General features: G+C 38.4%; 1 protein-coding gene across 3 annotated transcripts in view; it reads left to right on the top strand.

Moving 5' to 3' along the window:
• The window catches only part of DNAH5 (dynein axonemal heavy chain 5), a 319159-nt gene that overhangs the window by 208544 nt on the left and 86313 nt on the right, over positions 1-24302 (top strand). For all 3 annotated transcript variants that reach the window (XM_051853566.3, XM_089312625.1, XM_089312626.1), the window contains exons 46-52: positions 388-530; positions 1154-1288; positions 14718-14840; positions 15027-15240; positions 17225-17448; positions 19543-19741; positions 23860-24032. In XM_051853566.3, the coding sequence (XP_051709526.3) occupies positions 388-530; positions 1154-1288; positions 14718-14840; positions 15027-15240; positions 17225-17448; positions 19543-19741; positions 23860-24032 (1211 nt within the window). The remainder of the gene's footprint in view (positions 1-387; positions 531-1153; positions 1289-14717; positions 14841-15026; positions 15241-17224; positions 17449-19542; positions 19742-23859; positions 24033-24302) is intronic.

The following is a 24302-nucleotide window of genomic DNA, read 5'->3' as shown; positions in this document are numbered from 1 at the left end:
AAAATAATTATTTTATTTTATTTGAAAGGCAGAAAAACAGAAAGACCAAGATCTAGTTTTCTGATTCCACTAGAAACTTAATCCAGGCCTCCCGTGTGAGTGGCAGGGACATAGCTACTCGAGCCATCCGCTGCCCTGCCCAGGATGCACATTAGTAGGAAGCCGGAATTGGAAGCAGAGCCAGGACTGGCTCCCAAGGTCTCCAGTATGGGATTTGGGACTCTCAGGCAGCCATGTTACATGCCCACTCTAGATCTTTAATGTCAACGAGTTTTGTTTCATGGGGAGAATTTGGAAGGTATCATCATAAGGTGTCTGAATATCTGCTTGTTACAGCTGGCATTACATTGTTCCTAGGAAGATGTGAGTGTTCTCTGTTCACTTCAGGTACCTGGATGCACTGGAACACACGCACACAGGAGTACGTGTATCCCTCAGACTCCATTCCAGAGTATGGCTCTATCCTGGTGCCAAATGTTGACAATGTGAGGACCGACTTTCTGATCAAAACCATTGCTAAACAGGGCAAGGTATGGTGTTCAATTTTTATTAACAATAGCAAGTTGAAATACCACTTGAAAGCAGGAATCTCCCTTTATGATTTTATAATGTCTTACGTTGCTGTTTAGACAAAGTGAAAATATTCCCAAACTTAGTATATTTCTCTTATTATTCCCCAGAGCAGTGTTATAGTTCAATAGTTCTAATTCATAATGAAATAAATATTTCTTGTGCGTTAGCAAAGAAGTGAATTTTCACTTTTTTGGATCCTTGTGGTAGTTTGCTAGAACTGCTGTAACTTAAAAAGCAGCAATTTCTGTTGTTGCAGCTCTGGGGACTGAATCCAGGATCCAGACAGGCAGGGTTGCTTCCTCAGAGGCCCCTCCCATGACTGGCAGGTGGTCACCTTCTCCATGTCTTCCTCTGACTTTGGCCTGTGTGCAGGCAGTCCTGAAGTTTCCTCTGTAGGGCACCAAGCAGGCTGTCCTAATGGCCTCCTTTGGTCTTAGTCTCCCCATTACAGGCTCTGTGTCTACTCCAGTTACAATGAGGTCCTGGGGACTGAAGGTGAATTTTGAGGGGGCGCATTTCAACCCTTAGCAATCCCTTTATTTCAGTTCTTGGATTCTGTCCTCCACTTCCTCTGTTTTAGGCTGTGTTATTAATTGGTGAGCAAGGGACAGCCAAAACGGTCATCATCAAAGGATTTATGTCCAAATATGATCCTGAGAGTCACATGGTCAAGAGTCTGAACTTCTCATCTGCAACCAGCCCACTGATGTTTCAGGTAAGGCTCATTGGTGTTGCTTGTGAAGCCCAAGTTCATGGTGAATGTTGGAGACTCACGTGACTTTCCTCTTCTACCTGTGCTCACCGAACCTTGTCCTAGATTACCCGGTCATGTTAAATCTGAAAATTCTTCTGTTATCTTTATGATTCAGGCACAATAGAATCTCTCCCCAGTTAGGGTATAATATATAATCTAAAACTGTTGTGAAATAACATGTTTAAATAAGGCCTCAATGTTACTTAAAATATAGAAGAAAAGCCTATAAACATTCAAATCCCAAACTAAAAGAAACAATGATTCCTCCACCAAAACTTACTTCCTCTCCTTAGCTTCTGCTTTTCTGTGGCTGTTATCATTTTTCAAACCTTTATGTTATTTGCTTTGAAGTCTTGAGTCAAAGGCTGTTACTGTGTCTAAAGAGATGCTTTCCACATCACTTTCTTTGTCCCATGCTCCCAATCCACCTCTGTGTAACCCACTTCATTATTCTGTACCAGATGTTAGCAAGGAGGGATTCCCCAGGTGATCTTGGCTCACATCCACTTCTCTTCCAATCTAGCTAATTTCCGTTTCCTAAACTGCCACTTTCATCCTAATACTCCCTGACTTAGCATTCCCTGATGGTTTCCATGACCAATGACAGCAAGTTATGAAATCTTAGCATCTTTAACATCTTACCTTATCATACTGCACAAAAATGACAGAAAAATGTCCTTAAGTTGGCATTGCTTTTGTTGGTGAAACTGCCAGTTTCAGCCTGTGTTTGCAGTGGCTGATTAGTTCTTTGTCTACTGGTCCTCAGTTGTGTAGGACCTTATGGAAACTGAGGAGGAAATGCTGAATGTCAGTCCAAGCTTCAACCATTTGAAAATCATCTCTCATATCTATTAAAACACTGGTGCATTATCAAGAAGATACACTTCGCAAACTGCAAATGGCAGGGAAATTTTAAAAAAACCTTATTTATTTATTTAAAAGTCAGAGTTACAAAGACGGGAAACAGAGATATCTTTCATCCACTGGTCTACTCCTCGAAAGCCCACAACAGTCCAGTCATGGGCCACACCAAAACCAAGAGCCAGGAACTCCATCCATGTTTCCCACATGAATGGCAGGAACCAAAATACTTCAGCCATCATCTACTACATCCCAGATACATTAATATCAGAAATGGAGGCAAGACTCAATCCTAGGTACTCTGATTGTGGGATTTGGGCATCTCAAGCAGCAGCTTAGTCCACTGAACCACAACTTGTACTTCAGGAAGGGAAATTTTTAGTGTAATTCAAATCCCAAAAATTTTGCTATTGATGACTTTTGTTGTTGGACTGAAAAGAATCAGAACAATGAAATCTTTTTAGGGCATGGCTAAATCTTCTCTTTTTATCATTTAATATTATTGGTGACAACAGAATGCCAAAAAACAAAGACCATTGTTTAAATTTGTAAATGAGACTATCAACTTCATTGTACTCCTTTGTTGGAGGTAGACTTTTGAATGTTGGCCAGCCTTTTCTCAAATGATTAGCATTTATACAGTGAGGCAGCTCTGCAATTTTAGTGTTTCAGAAGCAGCAGACTAAGCTATCCTAGACTGGCAAGTTGCTAACATTATATGTATTCATTCCATTGACACTGCTTTATACTTAAAGAATTTTTGTTAGTTTTACTTTAGAACATCCTCTTTTTTTTAAACTTTTATTTAATGAATATAAATTTCCAAAGTACAGCTTATGGATTACAATGGCTTCCCCCCATAACGTCCCTCCCACCCGCAACCCTCCCCTTTCCCACTCCCTCTCCCCTTCCATTCACATCAAGATTCATTTTCGATTCTCTTAATATACAGAAGATCAGTTTAGCATACATTAAGTAAAGATTTCAACAGTTTGCTCCCACACAGAAACATAAAGTGAAAAATACTGTTTGAGTACTAGTTATAGCATTAAATCTCAATGTACAGCACACTAAGGACAAAGATCCTACATGAGGAGTAAGTGCACAGTGACTCCTGTTGTTGACTTAACAAATTGACACTCTTGTTTATGGCATCAGTAATCACCCTAGGCTCTTGTCATGAGCTGCCAAGGCTATGGAAGCCCCCTGAGTTCACCGACTCTGATCATATTTAGACAAGGCCATGGTCAAAGTGGAAGTTCTCTCCTCCCTTCAGAGAAAGGTACCTCCTTCTTTGATGACCCGTTCTTTCCACTGGGATCTCACTTGCGGAGATCTTTCATTTAGGTCCCCCCCCCCCAGAGTGTCTTGGCTTTCCATGCCTGAAATACTCTCATGGGCTTTTCAGCCGGATCCACATGCCTTAAGGGCTGATTCTGAGGCCAGAGTGCTGTTTAGGACATCTGCCATTCTATGGGTCTGCTGTATATCTCACTTCCCATGTTGGATCATTCTCTCCCTTTTTTATTCTATCAGCTAGTATTTGCAGACACTATTCTTGTTTATGTGATCGCTTTGGTTCTTAGTCCTATCATTATGATCAATAGAACATCCTCTTTAAGGGTTATAATTATAACCTTATTTGAGGGCCGGCACTGCGGCTCAATAGGCTAATCCCCTGCCTGCGGCGCTGGCAACCCTGGGTTCTAGTCCCGGTTGGGGCGCCAGATTCTGTCCCGGTTGCTCCTCTTCCAGTACAGTACAGCTCTCTGCTGTGGCCTGGGAAGGCAGTGGAGGATGGCCCAAGTCCTTGGGCCCTGCACCTGCATGGGAGACCAGGAGAAGCACCTGGCTCCTGGCTTCGGATCAGCGCGGTGCACTGGCTGCAGCGGCCATGGCGGGGTGAACCAACGGAAAAGGAAGACCTTTCTCTCTGTCTCTCTTTCTCTCACTATCCACTCTGTCTGTCAAAAAATAAATAAATAAAAAATAAATAAAAATAACCTTATTTGAGAATGGAGGTTTTTAAAAATCAAAGTGTGATTTTTTTTTTATTTCATTATGTAAGGTCATTACCTAGCTATTCACACGTCCAGAGATTGTTCTTAATCTTTAGATCTGTAATATAATTCTGACTAGTAACTGCCCAGAGTTAGTGAGAATTCCATGGATTGAAGAACAGGCCCCCACAAGACTGCCCTTGCTTCAGATACCAGCCTCATGCCCAGGGGTTCCCTGGCTTCCTATACAGCTGGCCAAGGGGATGCAGTCTCTGGTCCCACAACACTCTCAGTTCAGATAATCTGGTAGAGTGATACATAGAACCCAGGAAAGTGCTATGCTTTCTGTGACTTTTATTTTATCTTATTTATTTAAATCTTTTAATATAAAGAAAACAGATTTCATGTATTTTGTAGGTATAATTCTAAATTGATAACCATACTTCCCTACCTCCTTCTCACCCTCCTCAATCCCCCTCCTTTCCTATTTTCTTTTTTTCTTCAATTTTTGTAAAAACATGATTTCAGTACACTCCATAATCACAGGCTTAATGCACTATTAACCATAATATTAACCATGTAAGAAGTTGAAAGACCACTGTTCTACAGGAGTATAAGCAAGGGTGGAAAATAATAATCAAATTGCAAGATGTCTGTTTCATCTCTATTTTTTTGTATTCTATATTAACTACCACATATCAGAGAAAACATATGATACTTATCTTTTTTGGTACTGGCTTATTTCATTAAACATAGTGGTTTCTAGTTTCATCCATTTTGTTGCAAAAGACAGGATCTCATTTCTTTTTATTACTGAGTAGTATTCCATGGTGTACGTACACCATATTTTCTTTATCCAGTTATCAGTTGATGGATATCTGGGTTGATTCCAAATCTTAGCTACTGTGAATTGAGCTGCAGTGAATGTGGGGGCACAGATAACTCTTTTATATACTGATTTCATTTTGTTTGGGTAAATTGCCAGGAGTGTAATGACTGGGTCATATGGCAGATCTAGTTCAGATTTTTGAGGAATCTCGATATTGTTTTCCATAATGCTTGTACTAGTTCACATTACCACCAACAGTGCATTAAGGTACCTTTCCCCCCAAATTTCTGCTAAAATTTATTGGTTTTTGATTTTTGGATGAGAGCCATTCTAACTGGGGTGAGGTGAAACCTTATTGTGGTTTTGATTTACATTTCCTTGATTAGTGATTAGTGAGCATTTTCACCTGTGTCTGTGTCTATTTGTATTTCATCCTTTAGAAAATGCCTGTTGAAGTTCTTTGCCTACTTCTTAACTGGATTATTTTTTTTTTGTTGTTGTTGTTGAGTTTCTTAAGGTCTTTACAGATTCTGGATATTAATCCTTTATCAGTTGCATAGGTTGTGAATATTTTATCCCATTCTGTTGGTTGCCTCTTCACTTTGATGAGTGTTTCCTTTGCAATGCAAAAGCTTCTTAGCTTGATATGATTACATTTCTGAATTTTTGTTTTCATTGCCAAGAAGCCTTTGCCTATGCCAATGTCTTGCAATGTTTTTCAATGTTTTCCTCTAATAATTTAATATTATCAGGCTGTAGATTTAGATCCTTGATCCATTGTGAGTTGATTTTTGTATAAGGTATGAGATAGCAGTCTTATTTCATACTTTTGCATGCATAGATCCACTTTTCCCAGAACTATTTGTTGAAGAGATTGTTCTTTCACTAGGGATAGATTTTATCTCTTTTGTCAAAGATTAGTTGGTTGTAGCTGCATGAATTATTTTCTGAGGTTTCTATTCTGTTCCATCTACATGTATATTTTTGTGCCAGCACCAGGATCTTTTCTATATAACTGCCCTGTAGTATGTCTTGAAATCTGGCATTGTGATGCCTCTGACTTTGTTTTGGCTTTTTTTGTTTTTTTGTAAAATTGCTTTAGCTATCCAGGGTCTATTGTGTTTCAATTTGAATTTTAGCATTTTTTTTCTAGCTCTGAGAAGAATACCCTTGGTATTTGGTTGGAATCACATTGAATCTGTAAATTGCTTTGGGTAGTATAGACATTTTGATGATATTAATCCTTCCAATCCATGAACATGGGAGATTTTTCCATTGTGCTGTATTCTATTTTTCCTTTATTAAGGTTATAGAGATCTTTGATATCCTTGATTAAATTTATTATAAGGTATTTAATTTTTTGTAGCTATTGTGAAGTTCTTTTTCAGCCATGATATTGTCTGTGTATTGATTTTATATCCTACAACATTACTAAACTCTCTTATGAATTCTAGTATCTTTTGGGAGACTGTCTTTGGTTCTTCTATATATGGATTTATATCATCTGCAAACAGGGCTCATTTGACTTCTTCTTTTCCAATTTGTTTCCCTTTGATTTCCTTTTTTTGTCTAATAGCTATGGTTAAACTTCCAGAACTATATTGCAGTTCAACTATATTGATATCAATTGTGAAAGTGGGCAACCTTGTCTGGTTCCAGATCTCAGTGGAAATGCTTCTAACTTTTACCCATTCAATATGATGCTGGCTGTGGTTTTGTTGTATATTTCCTTGATTATGTTGAGGAATATTCCTTCTATTCCAAATTTGTTTAAGATTTTTATCATGCACTCTGTGACAGTTTTCTAACAAAGAATACCAATCAGCAGCAGCCAAAGAAAAAGATTAATGATAAGGTTTTGGGGGGGTTTGCAAATATGAACCTCCAGGCATAGCATGTGTATCACCTAGCAGGATGTTCATCAGAGCTTCAATGTCTTTTTATTGGGACTTCATTCCATAGGCATGCCTGATTGAGCCCTTTCCCATGTGATTAAACTCCATCTCCAAGCTCCGTCACCTCACAAAAGGTCTGCTGAAATCATATGACTTAAAACTTCAAATCTTGAATCACATGTTTGGTTTTCAGGCATGAGTGGTTTCAGGGTCCCCTATGAGTAACAAAGACATTCCTCAGGAAGTTCCATGAGTTGAAGATGGTGCCAAATCCTCTAATACAAGGCAAAGACTTGTTATTCTGTTTTTCTTAGCAGCTTTATAATATTTACTCCTGTAAAGTAGTAAAGATCTGTGGTCTCATTCTCTTTCTCTCTCTCTCTCCCTGTAGCTCTGCTTTTCAAATACATACATAAATCTTTAGACACACACACACACACACACACACACAGAGAGAAAGAGAGAGACAGAGAGAGAGAGAGAGAGAGAGAGATTGATCTCCATCTGCTGGCTCACTCCCCAAATGGCTACAATGACCAGGCTGAGCCAAATCAGAGCCAGGAGCTTCATCTGTGTCTCCCATGTGGGTGGCAGTGGTCCAAGCACTTAGGCCATCTTCTACTTCTTTCCCAGGCACATTATCAGGGAACTGAACCTTAAGTGGAGCTGCTAGGACTCAAATTGGCTCTTCTATGGGAAGCTGGCATCACAGGCATCTGCCTGATGAAATGTGCCACAGTGCCAGCTCCGTTCTGTGAATCTTTAACATGAAATATTTATCAATTTCCTGAAAAAAACCCAGACATTTTCTAGAAAGCCAGTTTATCCTTTGAAATACAAGTTCATAAGCCATGTAATACGGTTCTACAAGTGGTATCCTAGAAGCAGAAAAATAATAAAGCAGACTTTGAAAACACAGACATCTCTATTGTTTAGGGTTTCTTTATTGATTCTTAGCTTTTGCGGGTTCACAACCATCTTTCCGTATTAAGGTGGAGTCAGTGTGTATGTTTTCCTGTTCAGAAACATCTCAGGACCATCCACTCTGTTTCATACCCATGCCTTGTTGTGACTGCTGATATCAGGGTTTTCTGTTGAGGGAGACTTATTAGTTGTAGAAAGCTTTCGATTAGCCAAACTCCTGTAATTAACTTCCTCACTGTAATTTTCAGTTGTTCATGCTAAACAGGGCTGATGGGACCAAGTGTTTGTATTTCTGTTTTCTGTTCAGTTGGGACCCACCAAAATGAAATTTTAGATGAGATAGCAGCTGCTGCCTGTCTCTCTTCTGTTACTATGGCATTTTGTTCAAACTAGGACTGGTTCTGTTTGTTACTTGACAGATTGTATTCATAAGATTTTCTTTGTTTGCACCATGGTGTCACTTTACCTTCTTATTGTTAAGAGGACTATTTGCCTGAGATAGGCTTGCTTTGCTTCTATTGTTTTAGATTAATTATTAACATCACTTTCACAATCCAAAGTATCTGATTTGGACAGAAATCATAATCACTACATTTTCTGGCTAGAGAAATTCAGTGCTTTTTGTTTTCACAAATATTTACTTAATTTGTCTGAAAGGTGGGGGCAGGTTGGGGGGGAGAGAGAGAGAGAGAGAGAGAGAGACTGATCTGCTTTCTGCTTGCTGGTTCACTCCCCAGATGGCCACAATAGCCATTACTATGCTAGGCTGAGTCCAGGAAGTGGGAAATTCATCCTGGTTTCCCACATGAGTGGCAGGGACCCAACTTCTTGGGCTGTCATCTGCTGCCTTCCTAGGTGCATTAGCAGGGAGCTGGATTGAAATTGAAGCCAGGACTTGAAACTGCACTCCATTATAGGATATAGGTATCTGTCCCAAGAGGTGACTCAACACAGTGTGTCATAATGTCCATCCCTCAGTTTTTTTTTTTTTTTAAAGAGATTTCTCATCCCCCTCAACTAATATTGTTGTAACTTTTTTTTCCTGTTTTTGAAAGTAATTCCTGAATATCTTTAGAAATATTAACAATACAGAGAGATGAAAAGAAGAAAGAAAATTACTTAAGGGAATTTCTGAAAAGATTTATCTCTTCTAAAAATAATCTGAATGTGTTTTGAATGCAACCACCATTTTACAAACCGTTACATAGCAGTAGGTTTTATTTTTATTATTTTTTAATGAGAATCATAAATTCCACATTTTCCCCCCAGGACTGAGAATTGTCTTTCCAGATGACATCTTCTATGAAAGACTACTGTGTGAAACAGGGAACCATGCCTTCACTTTAGTGGAATTGGAGCTGTGCTGCGCAAGCTCCTTCTGACCTCACCCACAGGATCCCTGTGGGTGCAGAAAATCATTCTGACCGCTCAGCGCATAGTTTAATGACCAATGTCAAGAGGAGACTCCTAAGAGATAATATGTGAAAGCATTTTTCCATGGAAAAGCACTCTTAGATGTCAGGTTTACTGTTAATATTAATTCACCCAGATGGAGGGATTCTCAAGTACTATGAATCAGTGGTGGCAGAACCTGTGTGGGAGAGCAGGTGTCCAGGTGCTCTCCTGAGCCCCTACTTGCCACCTTCTTTATCCACGGTCCAGTGGCTGATTTATCACTTGGTGTTCTTGTTTTATTTTTAGATTTTAGTTCTTATTTATTGAGTTTGCATGTTATTTTTGATATATTTTACTGTTTATAATATCCTAGTGAGCATTTTAATCTTCACCAACCCAAGACTATTTTCATTTGGTTTTTATGAATTATAATAAAATTAGAAGGCATTATTTAGCAGTAGAGGTCTTGATAAAGAGCATAAACTCTCCATTTTTATCTTTTAGCTATAGTATATAAATAGAAATCTAATGTTAAGAGTACCTTACATGAGAGTCTTCAAAAAGTTCATTGAATGTGTATATTATGGAAAAATCATACGAACATTTCAAAATTGTGTTTCACCAAAAATAAACTTATCTTTTAATTCTTTTTTCCCTGAACTTTTTGAAATATCCTTGTATATCAATTTAATTTTATGTAATATGTATGAAAAGTGATTTAAGTAATGGTAAAAGGAGATTCACATAGAAGTAATATATTTGCATTTTTATAATGTATCAATCTCACCAAGTAATTTCATGTTATCATATATATATATATACACACATACATACTATTCTGTTATTTACACACACACACACATATGATTTTCACCTCTTTATATATATATTCCCAAAACTCGGCTGTGATTCAGAAGTGTTAAGTGACTTACATGAAATAACAATGCTAATAAGTGGGGAAGCAGTAGTTTACCCCTTTTTTTCTTTAACCTTCAAGCCGTGGTGTAGGATCATGCAGGTTGTATGCTTTATTTTGCTCATAGAGATGACTGTGTGAATAATGAACCAAAGAGCTGTCAATACCTATTCCAATGCAATGTTCTCCCCTCTCTCTGGTTGGAGAAACAGATGTGTGCAATCTAGCATAGTTGGATAAGTGCTACTTAGGGTATAATCTAAGGACTGTGGAGCCCAGAGGGAGATGGGAATTAGTTTCTTTAGGGGATTTTAGAAGTCAATGTAATTAAAGAATTGACCATTACATGGTGGTACTTAATATTTATATTGGTTCTTAGAAATTACAAAGGCTGAATTGTTTGTTAAGAAAGTAAGTGAGAAGATTGATTTGCCTCTAAGATTAGGGCTCCTAGCCTAGAATGGAGAGCTGCGACTTTCCTCACCTCCGTTCCTAAGTTTCCTTGGTTTTCTAGCCATCTTTTTGATTTCTTGAAACACCACTGTCACAAGGGGGGGTTCATGTTGGCATCTCATGACAAGAGACAGGAGGTCAGAGACTTGTTTAGGTTCTATGGGTTGCATAAATAGCTGGGTTGAGAGAAGCAACATCTTTGGAGGCTCATTCATTTAAGTATTTCACAAAGTGTGTCTGAATAATGCTGATCCTATGAGATTTTTGGGATTGGAAATGGCTAATATAGGAATGTGTAACTAAGGATACCACAGTGAACACTGTAAACACAGGCCACTAAATGACACTCATCACACAGGCTAGTTTACAGCTATTTATTAAAAAAAAAAAAAAACAAAACAACAACTAAATCTCTAGTAAGGTCCTATACTAAGAGCAATTGATGCTTTTCTTTGAAAATACAGTAACTTTACCCTGAAGCTGGAAAATGATAGCCAGCATGACCTCTTCTTATGCAACCCATAGAACCTAAACAAGTCTCTGACCTCCTGTCTCTTGTCATGAGAAAGAGAGAGAGAGAGATTACATTATATATCTGTCCACTTGAGGTCATTTTGGGAAACTATCCTGAGACTGGTATCTCCAACTGGACTTATCACAAATAAGTAAGGATTTAGGGACCAGACCAAGGAGACTGAAAAGGATTGTGTAAAATTGGAACTGAAGGGGTAAACAGGGGCATCACATAGTTCTTTGTAATCCACCAATGGGGGCCCTGGAATGAGCAGGGTTACACTGTCCTTTGGAAAGTTCATTCTGGCTGCAGAGGGCAGAGCAACAAGGAAAAGGCCTGGCTGCACTCAGACCTGAGAGGCGATGACTGCCATCGTTTTTCAGGAGGGAGATTGGGCTACACCAAGACCATGAAAGTGAGGGTGGAAATAAGGATGCATTGACATTGTGCTTAGGAAGTAGAATTGACAGAAATTCTGGTTTGCTGAGTGGATGTTGTTAGAGTAGAAGCATACGAGGTAGGTAGGTAGATAAATTGATACGGCCAACAGTGTCTCCAGGTTTCCTGTATTTATTTATCTATGTATCACATCTTTACTAATAAATAATACACAGTACCTGGCAGTTTTTCAGACAATGAGGATGCAGTGATGAACAAGATAGATAAGGTGCTTGCCCTGCTTACATTCTGGTGGGGGTGATAGACACTGATCAATCAAGCAACTCTACAGGGTTTCATTAACTGGATCAGGATTCATAACAAGCAAAGCAATGGATGAAATGGGAACACAATGTGAATGGCAGAGTATTTAAAAAATCACTGATAATTATTTTTTAAAGATTTATTTATTTATTTGAAAATCAGAGTTACACAGAGAGAGAAGGAGAGGGAGAGAGAGAGGGAGAAAGAAAGGTTTTCCATCTGCTGACTCACTCCCCAATTGGCCACGACAGCCGGAGCTGCGCCAATCCGAAACCAGGAGCCAGTAGCTTCTTCAGAATCTCCCATGCTGGTGATGGGCCCCAAGGACTTGGTTCATCTTCCACTGCTTTTCCAGGCCAGAGCAGAGAGCTGGATAGGAAGTGGAGCAGCTGGGACTCAAACTGGTGCCATTTGGGATGCCGGCACTGCAGGCGGCGACTTTACCCGCTATGCCACAGTGCTGGCCCCTGATAATTCTTTACACTGATCTCTTTAGGGAGACAGAATATTCTAGATAAGTTACAAATCATGCTCTCTCTCTCTCTCTCTCTCTCTCTCTGTGTGTGTGTGTGTACACACACACACACACACACACATATATATATATTATATTTAAGTCCAGTTGGAGATACCAGTCTCAGGATAGTTTCCCAAAATGACCTCAAGTGGACAGATATATAATGTAATCTCTCTCTCTCTCTTTCTCTCTCTCCCTGCTCTCCTCTCCCCTCTCCCACTGTCCCCTCTTCCTTCCTTCCCTCCCTAGGTAGATACATAGATAGATAGATAATGGAGTAGAACATGTAATTATTATGTTCCAGGCCTTCATGAGGTCCCACTTAACTCCAAAATTCATTAAGTAACTATGGAATGGGTAATACTTCTAAAAACAGAGCAGTCTCAACAAACTACTTGATGTTTCTAACACTCATGTTTTTGTTTTTGTTAATTTAGCTCTTTTGCAGTGTACATAGCTTATTTGTGATTTTCTAAAAAGGAAGGGGAGGAAGTGCAGGTATGAGGTTAGTACTCTTTGTTATGCTAGTCATCCCATCTTTGGCTTTTTAGCTTTCAGACGCCTTAGAGACAGAGAATCTACCTGCCTGAGAGTTTTCATTACTAGACATTGCAATGTTGTAGAGGCTATTTTTTTTTTTTTGCCAGAGGGAGGTATCATGAGATTATTAATTGGTTTATGCATTTAAAATAATTGAAAAGCACAGCTAAATTTAGACTAGTGCATGAACAGTTTTCTTTTATGTCAGAGGGATGTGAAAATTTTTTTACTTTAATATTACTTCATAGGAGAGTCATTTTGTAATTGAATGAATTGGAATATATTTATATATCTTTCTATAAAAAATGGTGAAAGATCTTTAACATCTCATGCTATTATGCATTAATATGATGATGAAAACTTATAATTGGGAATTTCTGTGAAGATTTCCAAGGACAGATATATAGACTTTAGCTTTAATCTTTAGTCTCATTTTGTTACTGGATCTTAGTTGTAAAAGTCATTTTTAACTTGCTTCCTTTTTATCATGAAATACGAAATTTTTTTGTAGGAGAATTTTATGTCTATGTACCTCTACTTCTCCTGTATTTTTGCATCATCTTTAGCATGATTTATCATGCATCAGTAGGTATACAGCACTATGAATGAATCATGGTCTTCTAGAGTCTGGGAACTTTAAATTCATTTCTGTTTTCTCTGCAGTGCTAGCCTCTGGTCACTCAGTTATACATTTTGAAAGACTGATTTCTAAACTTTCCTGTGGAAATGAGATTACCACAATCAGGAGTCAAGGACTCTTCCCCTACTTCATCCCTACCAGCTTCAAATGTGTTTCCATCAGTTTTCTTACTCTCTTTCATATTCAAGGAAGTTATAAAGCATCATATGATCTCCTTTTGTACCACCTCAGTTCAGAATGTAGAAATGAGGACACATAGAGAGTCTTGTTCTCTATTTTGTGTTGAGGAATGAAACACAATCCACTGTGATTGCTTCTGCCCCAGAGCAGCAGATTTGGGTAGTTTCAGGCTGCAGGAGCCCATTGGCAGCCTTCTAATGAGGAGAGCAGCCTTCAGCCCATGATAGGCTGTGCAGCTCCAAGGGCAGCTCTAAGAAGCGTCTGGGGGAGTAGCTGTGTTTATCGCAGATGGAAGGGTAATTTACAGCAGGATTTGAGCCATTGAATAATGTGGGGTGGGTTTTCTTATTGTTTTAGTTATATAATAAAACAAGAAAAGATATGTACAAGTAGAGATTAATCCCATTCAAAATTCACATTGATTAGAATTGTATTTATTGGTAAATTAAACTAGTTTGTCAAATATTATGAATATTATGTGAGATAATTTAGGTACTTTATAACTTGTATACCAGAATCAAGGAGGGAAATTTTGGGGCCTACACTGTGGCGTAGTGGGTAAAGATGCTACCTGCAGTGCTGGCATTCCATATGCATGCCAGTTCAAGTCCTGGCTGCTTCAGTTTTGATCAAGCTCTCTGCTATGGCCTGGGAAAGCAATAGAAGATGGTCCAAGTCCTTGGTCCCCTGCATCCACGTGGGAGACCCAAAAGAAGCTCCTGGCTCCAGGCTTCGTATCAGCTCAGCTCCAGCCATTATGGCCAGTTGGGGAGTGAACCAGTGGATGGAAGTCCTCTCTCTCTCTCTCTCTCTCCCCCTCTCCCTCTTCCTCTCCCTCTGCCTCTCTGTAACTCTGCCTTTCAAATAAATAAATAAATCTTTAATAAAAAAGGAGGGGAATTTTGGTATTTTTTGAAGTAATTCTTGTCAAAGGTTCTTATTTATTTATTTTTTCCTACACAGTAATTGACCATACCTTAGGATAGTTTCACAGTTGTTTTCATTGTTTTTTTCCACCTAACAGAGGACAATAGAGAGCTATGTCGATAAACGCATGGGTACAACATATGGCCCCCCTGCAGGAAAGAAGATGACTGTTTTTATTGATGATGTGAATATGCCAATAATCAATGAGTGGGGAGATCAGGTTTGTTGATCTTATTGTATATTTGATTTTTTATTCAACATTGATTTATTCTTTGGTGAGTAAATGTTTTTCTACTTTTTCAAGGTCCAATTTCTGAATTCCAATAACGTCTATTCTTTCAAAACACAGAGAGGTTCTGGAGCTATAAGGAATGATATTTAATTTTGCAAGTTGTTGTCTTTTTAGGTCACTAATGAGATAGTACGGCAACTGATGGAGCAAAATGGATTCTATAATCTGGAGAAGCCAGGAGAGTTTACCAACATTGTGGACATCCAGTTTTTGGCAGCCATGATCCATCCTGGGGGTGGACGCAATGACATACCCCAAAGACTCAAGAGGCAGTTCTCTATTTTTAACTGCACATTGCCCTCTGATGCTTCTGTGGACAAGATCTTTGGTAAAACAAGTGTCAGTGGGACTTGGGGGGAGCAGTGGGCACCTTCTTGTTTTCCTCTGAGGAGCTGTTCACCCAGGGGCCCACACAGAAAGCACATTGATTGGCTACTCTATCTCTAACCCTTATTACTCTCTTGTAGTGTATTTTGTTTCTTATAGGGATTTATATGGATAGGATTGGATGCCTGATTAGATATTTTCTACTCATGTCTTTTTTAAGTGACTGCATTAGCTCATTTTATGTCCCTATAACAAAATACTCAAGGCTGGGTGGCTTTACAAGTAAAAGAGACTTATTTAGCTTACAGTTCTGGAAGCTGGAAGTCCAAGATTTGTTTGGTTTCTGGTGAGGACCTTGTGATAGATGGCATCAAAGTGATGGGAAATTGTGTAGAACAGACCACATGGTGAGACAGGAAGCCAAAGAGATTCAGGGGTCAACCTTGCTCTTTTCTTCATAAATGGTCTTGTGGGAATTCACTGGAGTCCCATGAGGAAACTCTGTAAAGGTGATATGATAGCCCAGTAGCCTCAGTACCCTCCATTAGGCCCCACCTATTAAAGGTTCTATCATCTTCCAATTTTGCCACAATGTGGACCAAGCATTGGACAAGTACCTTTGAGGGATGCCCTCAAACCATTCCCAAACTGTAGCAGTAATTGTTGTCAGCTTTAACAAGGAGGTTTAACATTAAGTGAACATGGAGATGAGGTAGTTTTCTCATTGAAATAAATAGCTATAATTCCATGTTAAGTTTCAGTAAGTGTTTGTTTAACCAACCCGTCTAATGATTTTGATCCCTTGAACTGTGGTGCAAAGAGCAAATCAGGGCTCCAGTCTGATTTTTAGAATAATTGACAGGATCATAATAAGTTATTGACTGATTATTTGGTATCCTTGAGATAATTTAATTGAAGAACCACCCACCCAATAAATAACCACATATACTTAATTGAGTAATGAAGATGCGTTTGTTACTGACTTGGGAATTACTCTTTGTAGATAAAATGAACATTATGAACAGTTTCATGTTAGGCACTGATTTATAATTTTTGAAATGCCTCATAAAAAACTTATTGAGATTATATTAGTATATTTCTGATGGACTAAAATGTCATCTTGGCACCCCAGGCAAGTAGAATATGGCTATAATCTTCCTTCAGTTACAACAATTGATGAGGTTTAGAAGCCGAATTATATTTATAGTATCTGAACTTGGTAACAGGAAAGTGGATTGGAACAATGATTATTAGCATTTTTAATTATCCTTCATTGCCTGTAAAATTCTATATATAATGAATGAAAAGGTGACACTAGAATGAAAAAATTTAAGAGGAGCTATGAAACCTTTTTACTTATCTCTGTATATTACAACTTTATCATTGTTACTCATTTAATAATAATAAATTAATTGTAGCCAGAATCTTCAGTAGTGTTTCTTCATCAACTTTCAACTTTCTTTTTTAAAAAATGATTTACTTATTTATTTGAAAGGCAGAGTTACAGAGAGAGAAGGAGAGACAGACAGAGAGATCTTCTTTCCATTGGTTCACTCTCCATATGGCAGCAATAGCTGGAGCTGGACCAGTCCAAAACCAGGAGCCAGGAGCTTGTTCCAGATTTCCCATGTGGATGCAGGGAACTAAGTACTTGAGCCATCCTCCACTGCTTTTCCAGGCACATTAGCAGGGATCTGGATCAGAAGTAGAGCATCCGAGTTTCAAACTGGTGCCTGTATGGTGCTATGCCATGGGGCCAGCCCCAACTTTCCAGTATCTTGAATGTTGACTTCCTTAAACCTATATTTACTTTTATGAAATTTAAAAAAGCATCATAAAATTATTAACATAATTTTATTTAATATGTGGCTATCAATAAAAATGTGTCATCACCTTTGCATTACTTCTGTATTATAATGCTTTTCATTTTAACTGACTTCATTTGAGTGACTAGTCAAAATGTTCTGATTTCCTCCCTTTCTCAGGTGTGATTGGGGAAGGCTATTATTGTATCCAGAGGGGTTTTTCAGAGGAAGTGAGAGATTCAGTGACCAGACTGGTGCCACTGACACGCCGACTATGGCAGATGACCAAGATGAAAATGCTCCCTACCCCTGCCAAGTTCCATTATGTGTTTAACCTTCGGGATCTTTCCAGGATCTGGCAAGGAATGCTTAGCACGACTTCAGAAGTCATCAGGGAACCAGATGTAAGTGCCATCTAAGAGAGAGAAAGACCAAGAACAAAAAATAACATTGTTATTAGCATGCATCTTAACCATTTTTTATTAATTTAATTTTACTTTAAATTATGGAAATATTCCGAGATGCTTCCCTGTGCGTATTCTTTGCCTGTTTCCAACTAACATGAATTAAAAAAGCAAATATATCAGAAAATTTCAATTAAAAATTCCAATTAAGTTAGGTTTATGTTTAAGGAAATAGTATACACAATTATTTTGAATGATTTGAATAAAAGAAACAATTGGTTTTCTTAACCTATCATATAATTTTTATACCAATGAAAATAATCACTATTGATTTTACTTTGTAATAGTTTTTATATTTTGAACTTAGTATTTTAACTTAAAGTAATTCTTTATAAACATTCAAAATTGAAAGAATGTATTTTTTTTTAACATTTATTTAATGAATATAAATTTCCAAAGTACAGCTTATGGATTACAATGGCTTCCCCCCCATAACGTCCCTCCCACCTGCAACCCTCCCCTCTCCCACTCCCTCTCCCCTTCCAGAAAGAATGTATTTTGTTAATCTTTCATGATCTTTCCATGTAGGTAGATGCACTAGAAAAATTATATATGTTGGTTAAATTGAAAAGAGGCAACAGAATAGAAAGTTTGCTTAATATAAGAAAAAGCATTTTTTCATGCACTTGAAAATGACAATTCCCTGTGTTATAAGAATTCCCTTCAAACTAAGTTAATTATGTAAAAGACCAGTATGCCTGTTTTTCCAAAGCCTGACTCATGTGCCCTGGAAAAGTCAGGGTTGGCCTCTCTTTAGCCTTTTTGGAGCTGAGGTGGTAGGTGAGCAAACGTGTTTTAGAGGACTTCACATAAACACACAGAGATAATCAAAATCTCAACAAAATTGTCATTAAACCCATCAAACACTGATTATCAAAAAACCCCAACTCTACTCCAGATGTTCACAGAGCAGGTAACCACACTGGCTGGTTCTTGAAGATGAGCACTTTGGGGAAAACTCATAACTGACAGTCATTTTACTTGCAGTGAATGTTTTAACTTGATTTTTTTCTCTCATAATTATTGATAGATCAGTGGAGTTATGAGTGCAGTTCTCAAATATTACTCTAGATTGGAATAGCCACTTTTTGGTGTTTATTTTAGACCAAGATAATCATTTCCAGCAACTGATGTAACCATGAACTTGTCTTAACTGAATTGTTGAATATATGGAGAGCCTCCAAAAATTTACAGAACATGTGTAACAAAAATGCTGTGCATGGATTTCAAAACCTTTACAGCAACTTATTTTTTAATTCCATTTTCTAAAAACTTTTTGGAGAATCCTCATAATTTACCAAACTCTTTATATTCTGGCAACCAAATAGCATTTTACTATTTCATTAGCAGGAAATAGAATGGCATTAAGACCTTCTAAACTGCAAAATATTAACAAGCTAAGACATTTCCACCAGTTTTTTAAAATATGAAATAATGAGGCTAGACAAACGTTTGTTATTGTGGCTATAGAGCAAAAAGGGTATCGTGTAATTCATTTCTTCAACTTTCAGTCTGGGAGTATTTGGATTAGGTGATTGCTTTGTTTAGATAATCCAGATTTTTGTTACGGACTTTCTTTATTTCTGCTAAGCAAATTTGTAACATCATTTGTATACATGAGAGTTTTTCCTTATGTGATATTTCATATTAAACTCCAGCTGCTTCAATGTAGGCATCTTTTCCAAAAAGGCTAACTCATCCCACACTTAAGATTTTTACATATAATATTTGTTGGTTGATCAAAGTGACATTTAATATTTTTGTTTTAGAGATGTTTTCTTTTAAACTTAGAGACTACAAATGAATAGGTTCTATTTTATATTTAATATATGTATTATGCTTTACATTTAATATACTTTAATATACTGGGCTGTATACTTAGGACATGAATGAGGCCAATTTGAAGTACAGTGAAGCATATTTTAACCTTAATATTTTTGAGTGTTTCATCTATACTTTCCAATAGGGTCAACTTGAATTCCCAGTTATGGCATAATAGGAATTAATAATGCATTTTAATTATGCTTTTAACAGGAGCTGTTAAGACTGTGGAAGCATGAATGTAAACGGGTTATAGCTGATCGTTTCACGGTGTCTGATGATGTGACATGGTTTGATAAGGCTTTAGCAAATTTGGTGGAGGAAGAATTTGGTGAAGAGAAAAAACTCTTGGTTGATTGTGGAGTTGATGCTTATTTTGTGGATTTCTTGAGGGATGCACCTGAAGCCACAGGTAAACTATTGAAGCAGAATTTGAAATTTCCAAGAAAGGATTCCCCAAAGGGAGACCTAAAGATGGAAGACTTAGTTGAGGGATGTTGACTTTCTGTGAAGTGTTTTTTTCTTTTCTCTTTTAAAATATCTATTTATTTATTTGAAAGGCAGAGTTACAGAAAGAGGAAGGGATATATGGAAGGAGGGAGGAAGAGAGGAAGGGAGGGAGGGAGGGAAGGAGGAAGGGAGGGAGGAAGAGAGGAAAGGAGGGAGGGAGGGAAGGAGGAAGGGAGGGAGGAAGAGAGGAAAGGAGGGAGGGAGGAAGAGAGAGAGAGAGAGAGAGAGAGAGAGAGAGAGAGAGAGAGAATCTGTCATCCACTGGTTTACTCCCCAAATATCTGCAACACCTGGGACTGGGTCAGGCCGAAGTCTCCCATGTGGGTATGGGGCCCAAGTACTTGGGCCATCTTCTGCTGTTTTCCCAGGTGCATTAGCAGGGAGCTGGACTGGAAGTGGAACAAAAGGGTCTTGAACTGGCGCCTATATTGGATGCTGGTGTTGCAGGTGGTGGCTTAACCCACTTTGCTGCAACAGCAGCCCCCTAGTAATTTTTTTTCTGAAACTACCCTGGGACATAATAGGTGCTCAGTAAATATGGAATGAGTGAGTAAATGCATAATTACAGAGTTTAAAGAGCCACTATTTTTATGCATAGCACTCTTGGATCTTAAGAAGAGAAAAGAAAAACACACAGGAATTGTAGCCTGCCAGAGTTAGAGTTGAGGAAGGGATCAAACGTGTTAGCTGATCATCTCTGAACTTTCTTGATTCATATTTTATTTATTTATGAAAATGGAAATTTTATCATGTATATCATGGATACTGTGGGAAATAATTGAAAGGTTATCCGCAAAATGTCTTGGAATGTCTGTGGCCTATAGTAGTTGCTGATTGAAAGGTAGCAAAAATAATGATTATTATCATAGTTCAGGTCATCTCAAATGTTAAAAATGAAAAGAAATCCTTCAAATTATTGGATAGGGCTGTTAAATATAATTGGAAAGACATGAATGATGTGAAGGAAAGATTTTGTAGTTATGCTTTCAAGAACAATATGATATATTACTTTTCTTATGAAAAGAGGCCGTGCTCCAATTCTCCCCCTCCCCCAAAATAAGTGGGCTTAAATAGAATTGTGTTTCCTTCATTTAATGACCTCTTCAAATACTAAAGGTAGATTTAAAGTTAATTTTTGAGAAGGATATGTTTAAAAATATACAATTCAGGGGCTGTTGTTGTGGGATAGCAGGTGAATCCACAGGCTGTGATGTTGGCATCCCATGTGGGTTTTGGTTCGAGTCCCGGCTGCTCCGCTTCCAATCCAGCTCCCTACTAATGTGCCTGGGAAGGCAGCAGATGATGGCCCAAGTGCTTAGACCCCTGACACCCATGTGGGAGACCTGAATGTAGCTTGTGGCTCTTGGCTTCAGTCTGGCCGAGCCCCAGCCATTGTGGGCATTTGGGGAGTGAACCAGCAGATGGAAGATCTCTCCCTTTGTCTCTCTGTCACTGTCTCAGTCTTTCTCCATAACTCTGACCTTCAAATAAATAAATATTTAAAATATATAATTCATATCTTCTACATAATGGGAAATGACCAGGCAGGCCCTGGCATATTTCTGATAATGATCTGTGTGCTCTATATAAAATATCTAAGTGACAGTTGTGAAATGGTGTTTATTGCTGGATTTGCAGTTGGAATAATCCTAACATGGAGAGAAACTGATACACATTTTATTTTGAATCAGATCAAACACATACAAAAATCCTGTAAAGGTTAGGCGTTTTACTTCCTCTAATTCTGGATGATAGATAATTAATTAGATTATGGTTTTCAAGGAACAGAGCACACTGTTCTGTGTGGGGGAGGAAAACACATTACCTTTTGTGACTTCAAAATGCTTTGTTTCCCGAAGTTAGAGCTGAGCATTAATGAAAGAGCTGTGACTTCTGAGAGTTGACTAGTGAGAACTTTGCCAGTGGGCCCATCTTAATGGTTATTTTAAACCAATTTCCTTGCTGTATCATAAAAAATGTTAACATACTATTTTATTAGAATAAGGTCAATTAAAAATAATTATGTACTATCATATTTGGAAGATCCATCTATTCTTCCAGTACTTAGTGAATTTCCAAGTTGTTATTGGTACATTCAACTAATGTGTCACTTTTTTTCCTGTTACTAATGTTAATTTGTAGTGAATTTATATATGTCCAATTTAAACAGTAACTTTTTAAAAATATTTATTTATTTACTTGACAGGCAGAGTTAAGGAGAGGCAGAGGCAGAGAGAAAGAGAGAGAGGTCTTCCATCTTCTGGTTCACTCCCTAAATGGCCACAATGGCCGGAGCTGGGCCGATCCAAAGCTAGGAGCTAGGAGCTTCCTCCCAGTCTCCCATGTGGGTACAGGGGCCCAAACACTTGGGCCATCTTCTACTGCTTTCCCAGTCCATAGCAGACAGCTGGATCAGAAGAGGAGTAGTGGGGATTCAAACCAGCGTCCATATGCGATGCTGGCACTGCAGGCGGTGGCTTTACCTGCTATGCCACAGTGCCGGCCCCAAATGTCCAATTTAGCTCTTCCTTTTGGCATTATGCTTTTTTTGCTGTCAATTTTGGAAAAGTGATAAGTTGTTATATTATTCTGATCTTATAAAAAGATGCTAATTTGGCCATTGGAGGGTGAACCAACGGCAAAAGGAAGACCTTTCTCTCTGTCTCTCTCTCTCACTGTCCACTCTGCCTGTCAAAAAAAAATGCTAATTTGGGGGGCTGGCATTGTGGTACAATGGGTTAAGGTACTGCCTGTGATACTGGCATCCCATATAAGTGCTAGTTCAAGTCCTGGCTGCTGTACTTCTGACCCAACTCTCTGCTAATATGCCTGGAAAGCGGCAGAAGATAAGTGCTTGGGCTCCTGCCACGCATGTAGGAGACCCAGATGGAATTCCAGGATCCTGGCTTTGGCCTGTCCCATCCCTGGCCACTCTGGCCACTTGGGGAATGAACCAGCTGATGGAAGGTTGATCAATCAATCTCTCTTTCTTGCTCTCTTTTTGTCACTTTGCCTTTCATATAAGTAAATAAAATCTTAAAAAGGGTTATAAAAAACAAATTAAGGCTGGTGCCGCGGCTCACTTGGCTGATCCTCCACCTGTGGCACCAGCACTCTGGGTTCTAGTCCTGGTCGGGCGCTGGATTCTGTCCCGGTTGCTCCTCTTCCTGTCCAGCTCTCTGCTGTGGCCTGGGAGTGCAGTGGAGGATGGCCCAGGTCCTTGGGCCCCCACATGGGAGACCAGGAGGAAGCACCTGGCTCCTGGCTTCGGATTGGCACAGCACGCCAGCTGCAACGCGCTGGCCATAGCAGCCATTTGGGGGGTGAACCAATGGAAAAAGGAAGACCTTTCTCTCTGTCTCTCTTTCTCTCACTAACTCTGCCTGTCAAAAAACAAAAAACAAAAAACAAAAAGCTTTTAAAAAGAATGCTTTAAAATATATTAATTTTAATGCATCGTTCTTCAGTAAAATATTTCAATATGGTTATTTAGGAAATTATCTTTCCTTTCAACTCTCCACCTACTTCTTTAGATTCACTTCTAGCCTCAGTAATAACTTCAAATTCCTAAATGATAAAAAGCTACTGGGCAAATGCAATGACCTTTATCTTTTCATTCTTATTTAAAAAATCATGTAATTTTTGACCTCTTTGCAGATTTGATAATAAATTTCTACTTCTTTGGCATTCCTTTTGACCATTAAGCCAATTAATCTCTGGGAGAATCTTTGAAATGCCAGTGTTCAATTGTGGATTCAAATTAAATTCAGCACGTAAAACATTATTTGAAATTGGCTCTTCTATACAGGAAAGAACTTAGATTGCATATGATCACAAAAAATCTTAGTGTTTCTACTGTTGCTTGCTTGATTTCTTCAAGATGCATAATATGGTGTTTTGATGAAATTCAGTGTTATTTGGTAGTATATTATAGGGAGTGAGTGTATGAATTTAGGTTGAAGGAAGTAGCGAAATTCAACTTTTTAAAGAAACTTAACTGATTTTTCTTTTCCACCAAAGGCGAAACATCTGAGGAGGCTGATGCTGAAATGCCCAAAATTTATGAGCCAATTGAATCTTTTAATCACCTAAAGGAGCGTTTGAATATGTTCCTGCAGCTCTATAATGAGAGTGTCCGTGGCACTGGCATGGACATGGTGTTCTTTGCAGATGCAATGGCTCATTTAGTCAAGGTACAGTAGCCACGCTAAGTAGCATCTTGCTGAAGTGACAGGCACTTGGCTTCACACCAGAATTTCCCCCTTTCATTTTCATCTCCTGGGAGAATATTCAGTTTAAAAATAAACTCAGTGCTGTCGTCCAATTTAATTTCTTTTTTTTTTTTTTTTTTTTTTTTTTTTTTTTTTTTTTTTTTTTTTTTTTTTTTTTTTTTTGACAGGCAGAGTGGACAGTGAGAGAGAGAGACAGAGAGAAAGGTCTTCCTTTGCCGTTGGTTCACCCTC

This window comes from Oryctolagus cuniculus, chromosome 14, assembly GCF_051225735.1.
Source record: "Oryctolagus cuniculus isolate XC-2025 breed Fujian yellow rabbit chromosome 14, ASM5122573v1, whole genome shotgun sequence".
NCBI lineage: Eukaryota > Metazoa > Chordata > Mammalia > Lagomorpha > Leporidae > Oryctolagus > Oryctolagus cuniculus.
Note: the sequence above shows the minus strand (reverse complement) of the source record. Positions and strands in the feature narration are given on the sequence as shown.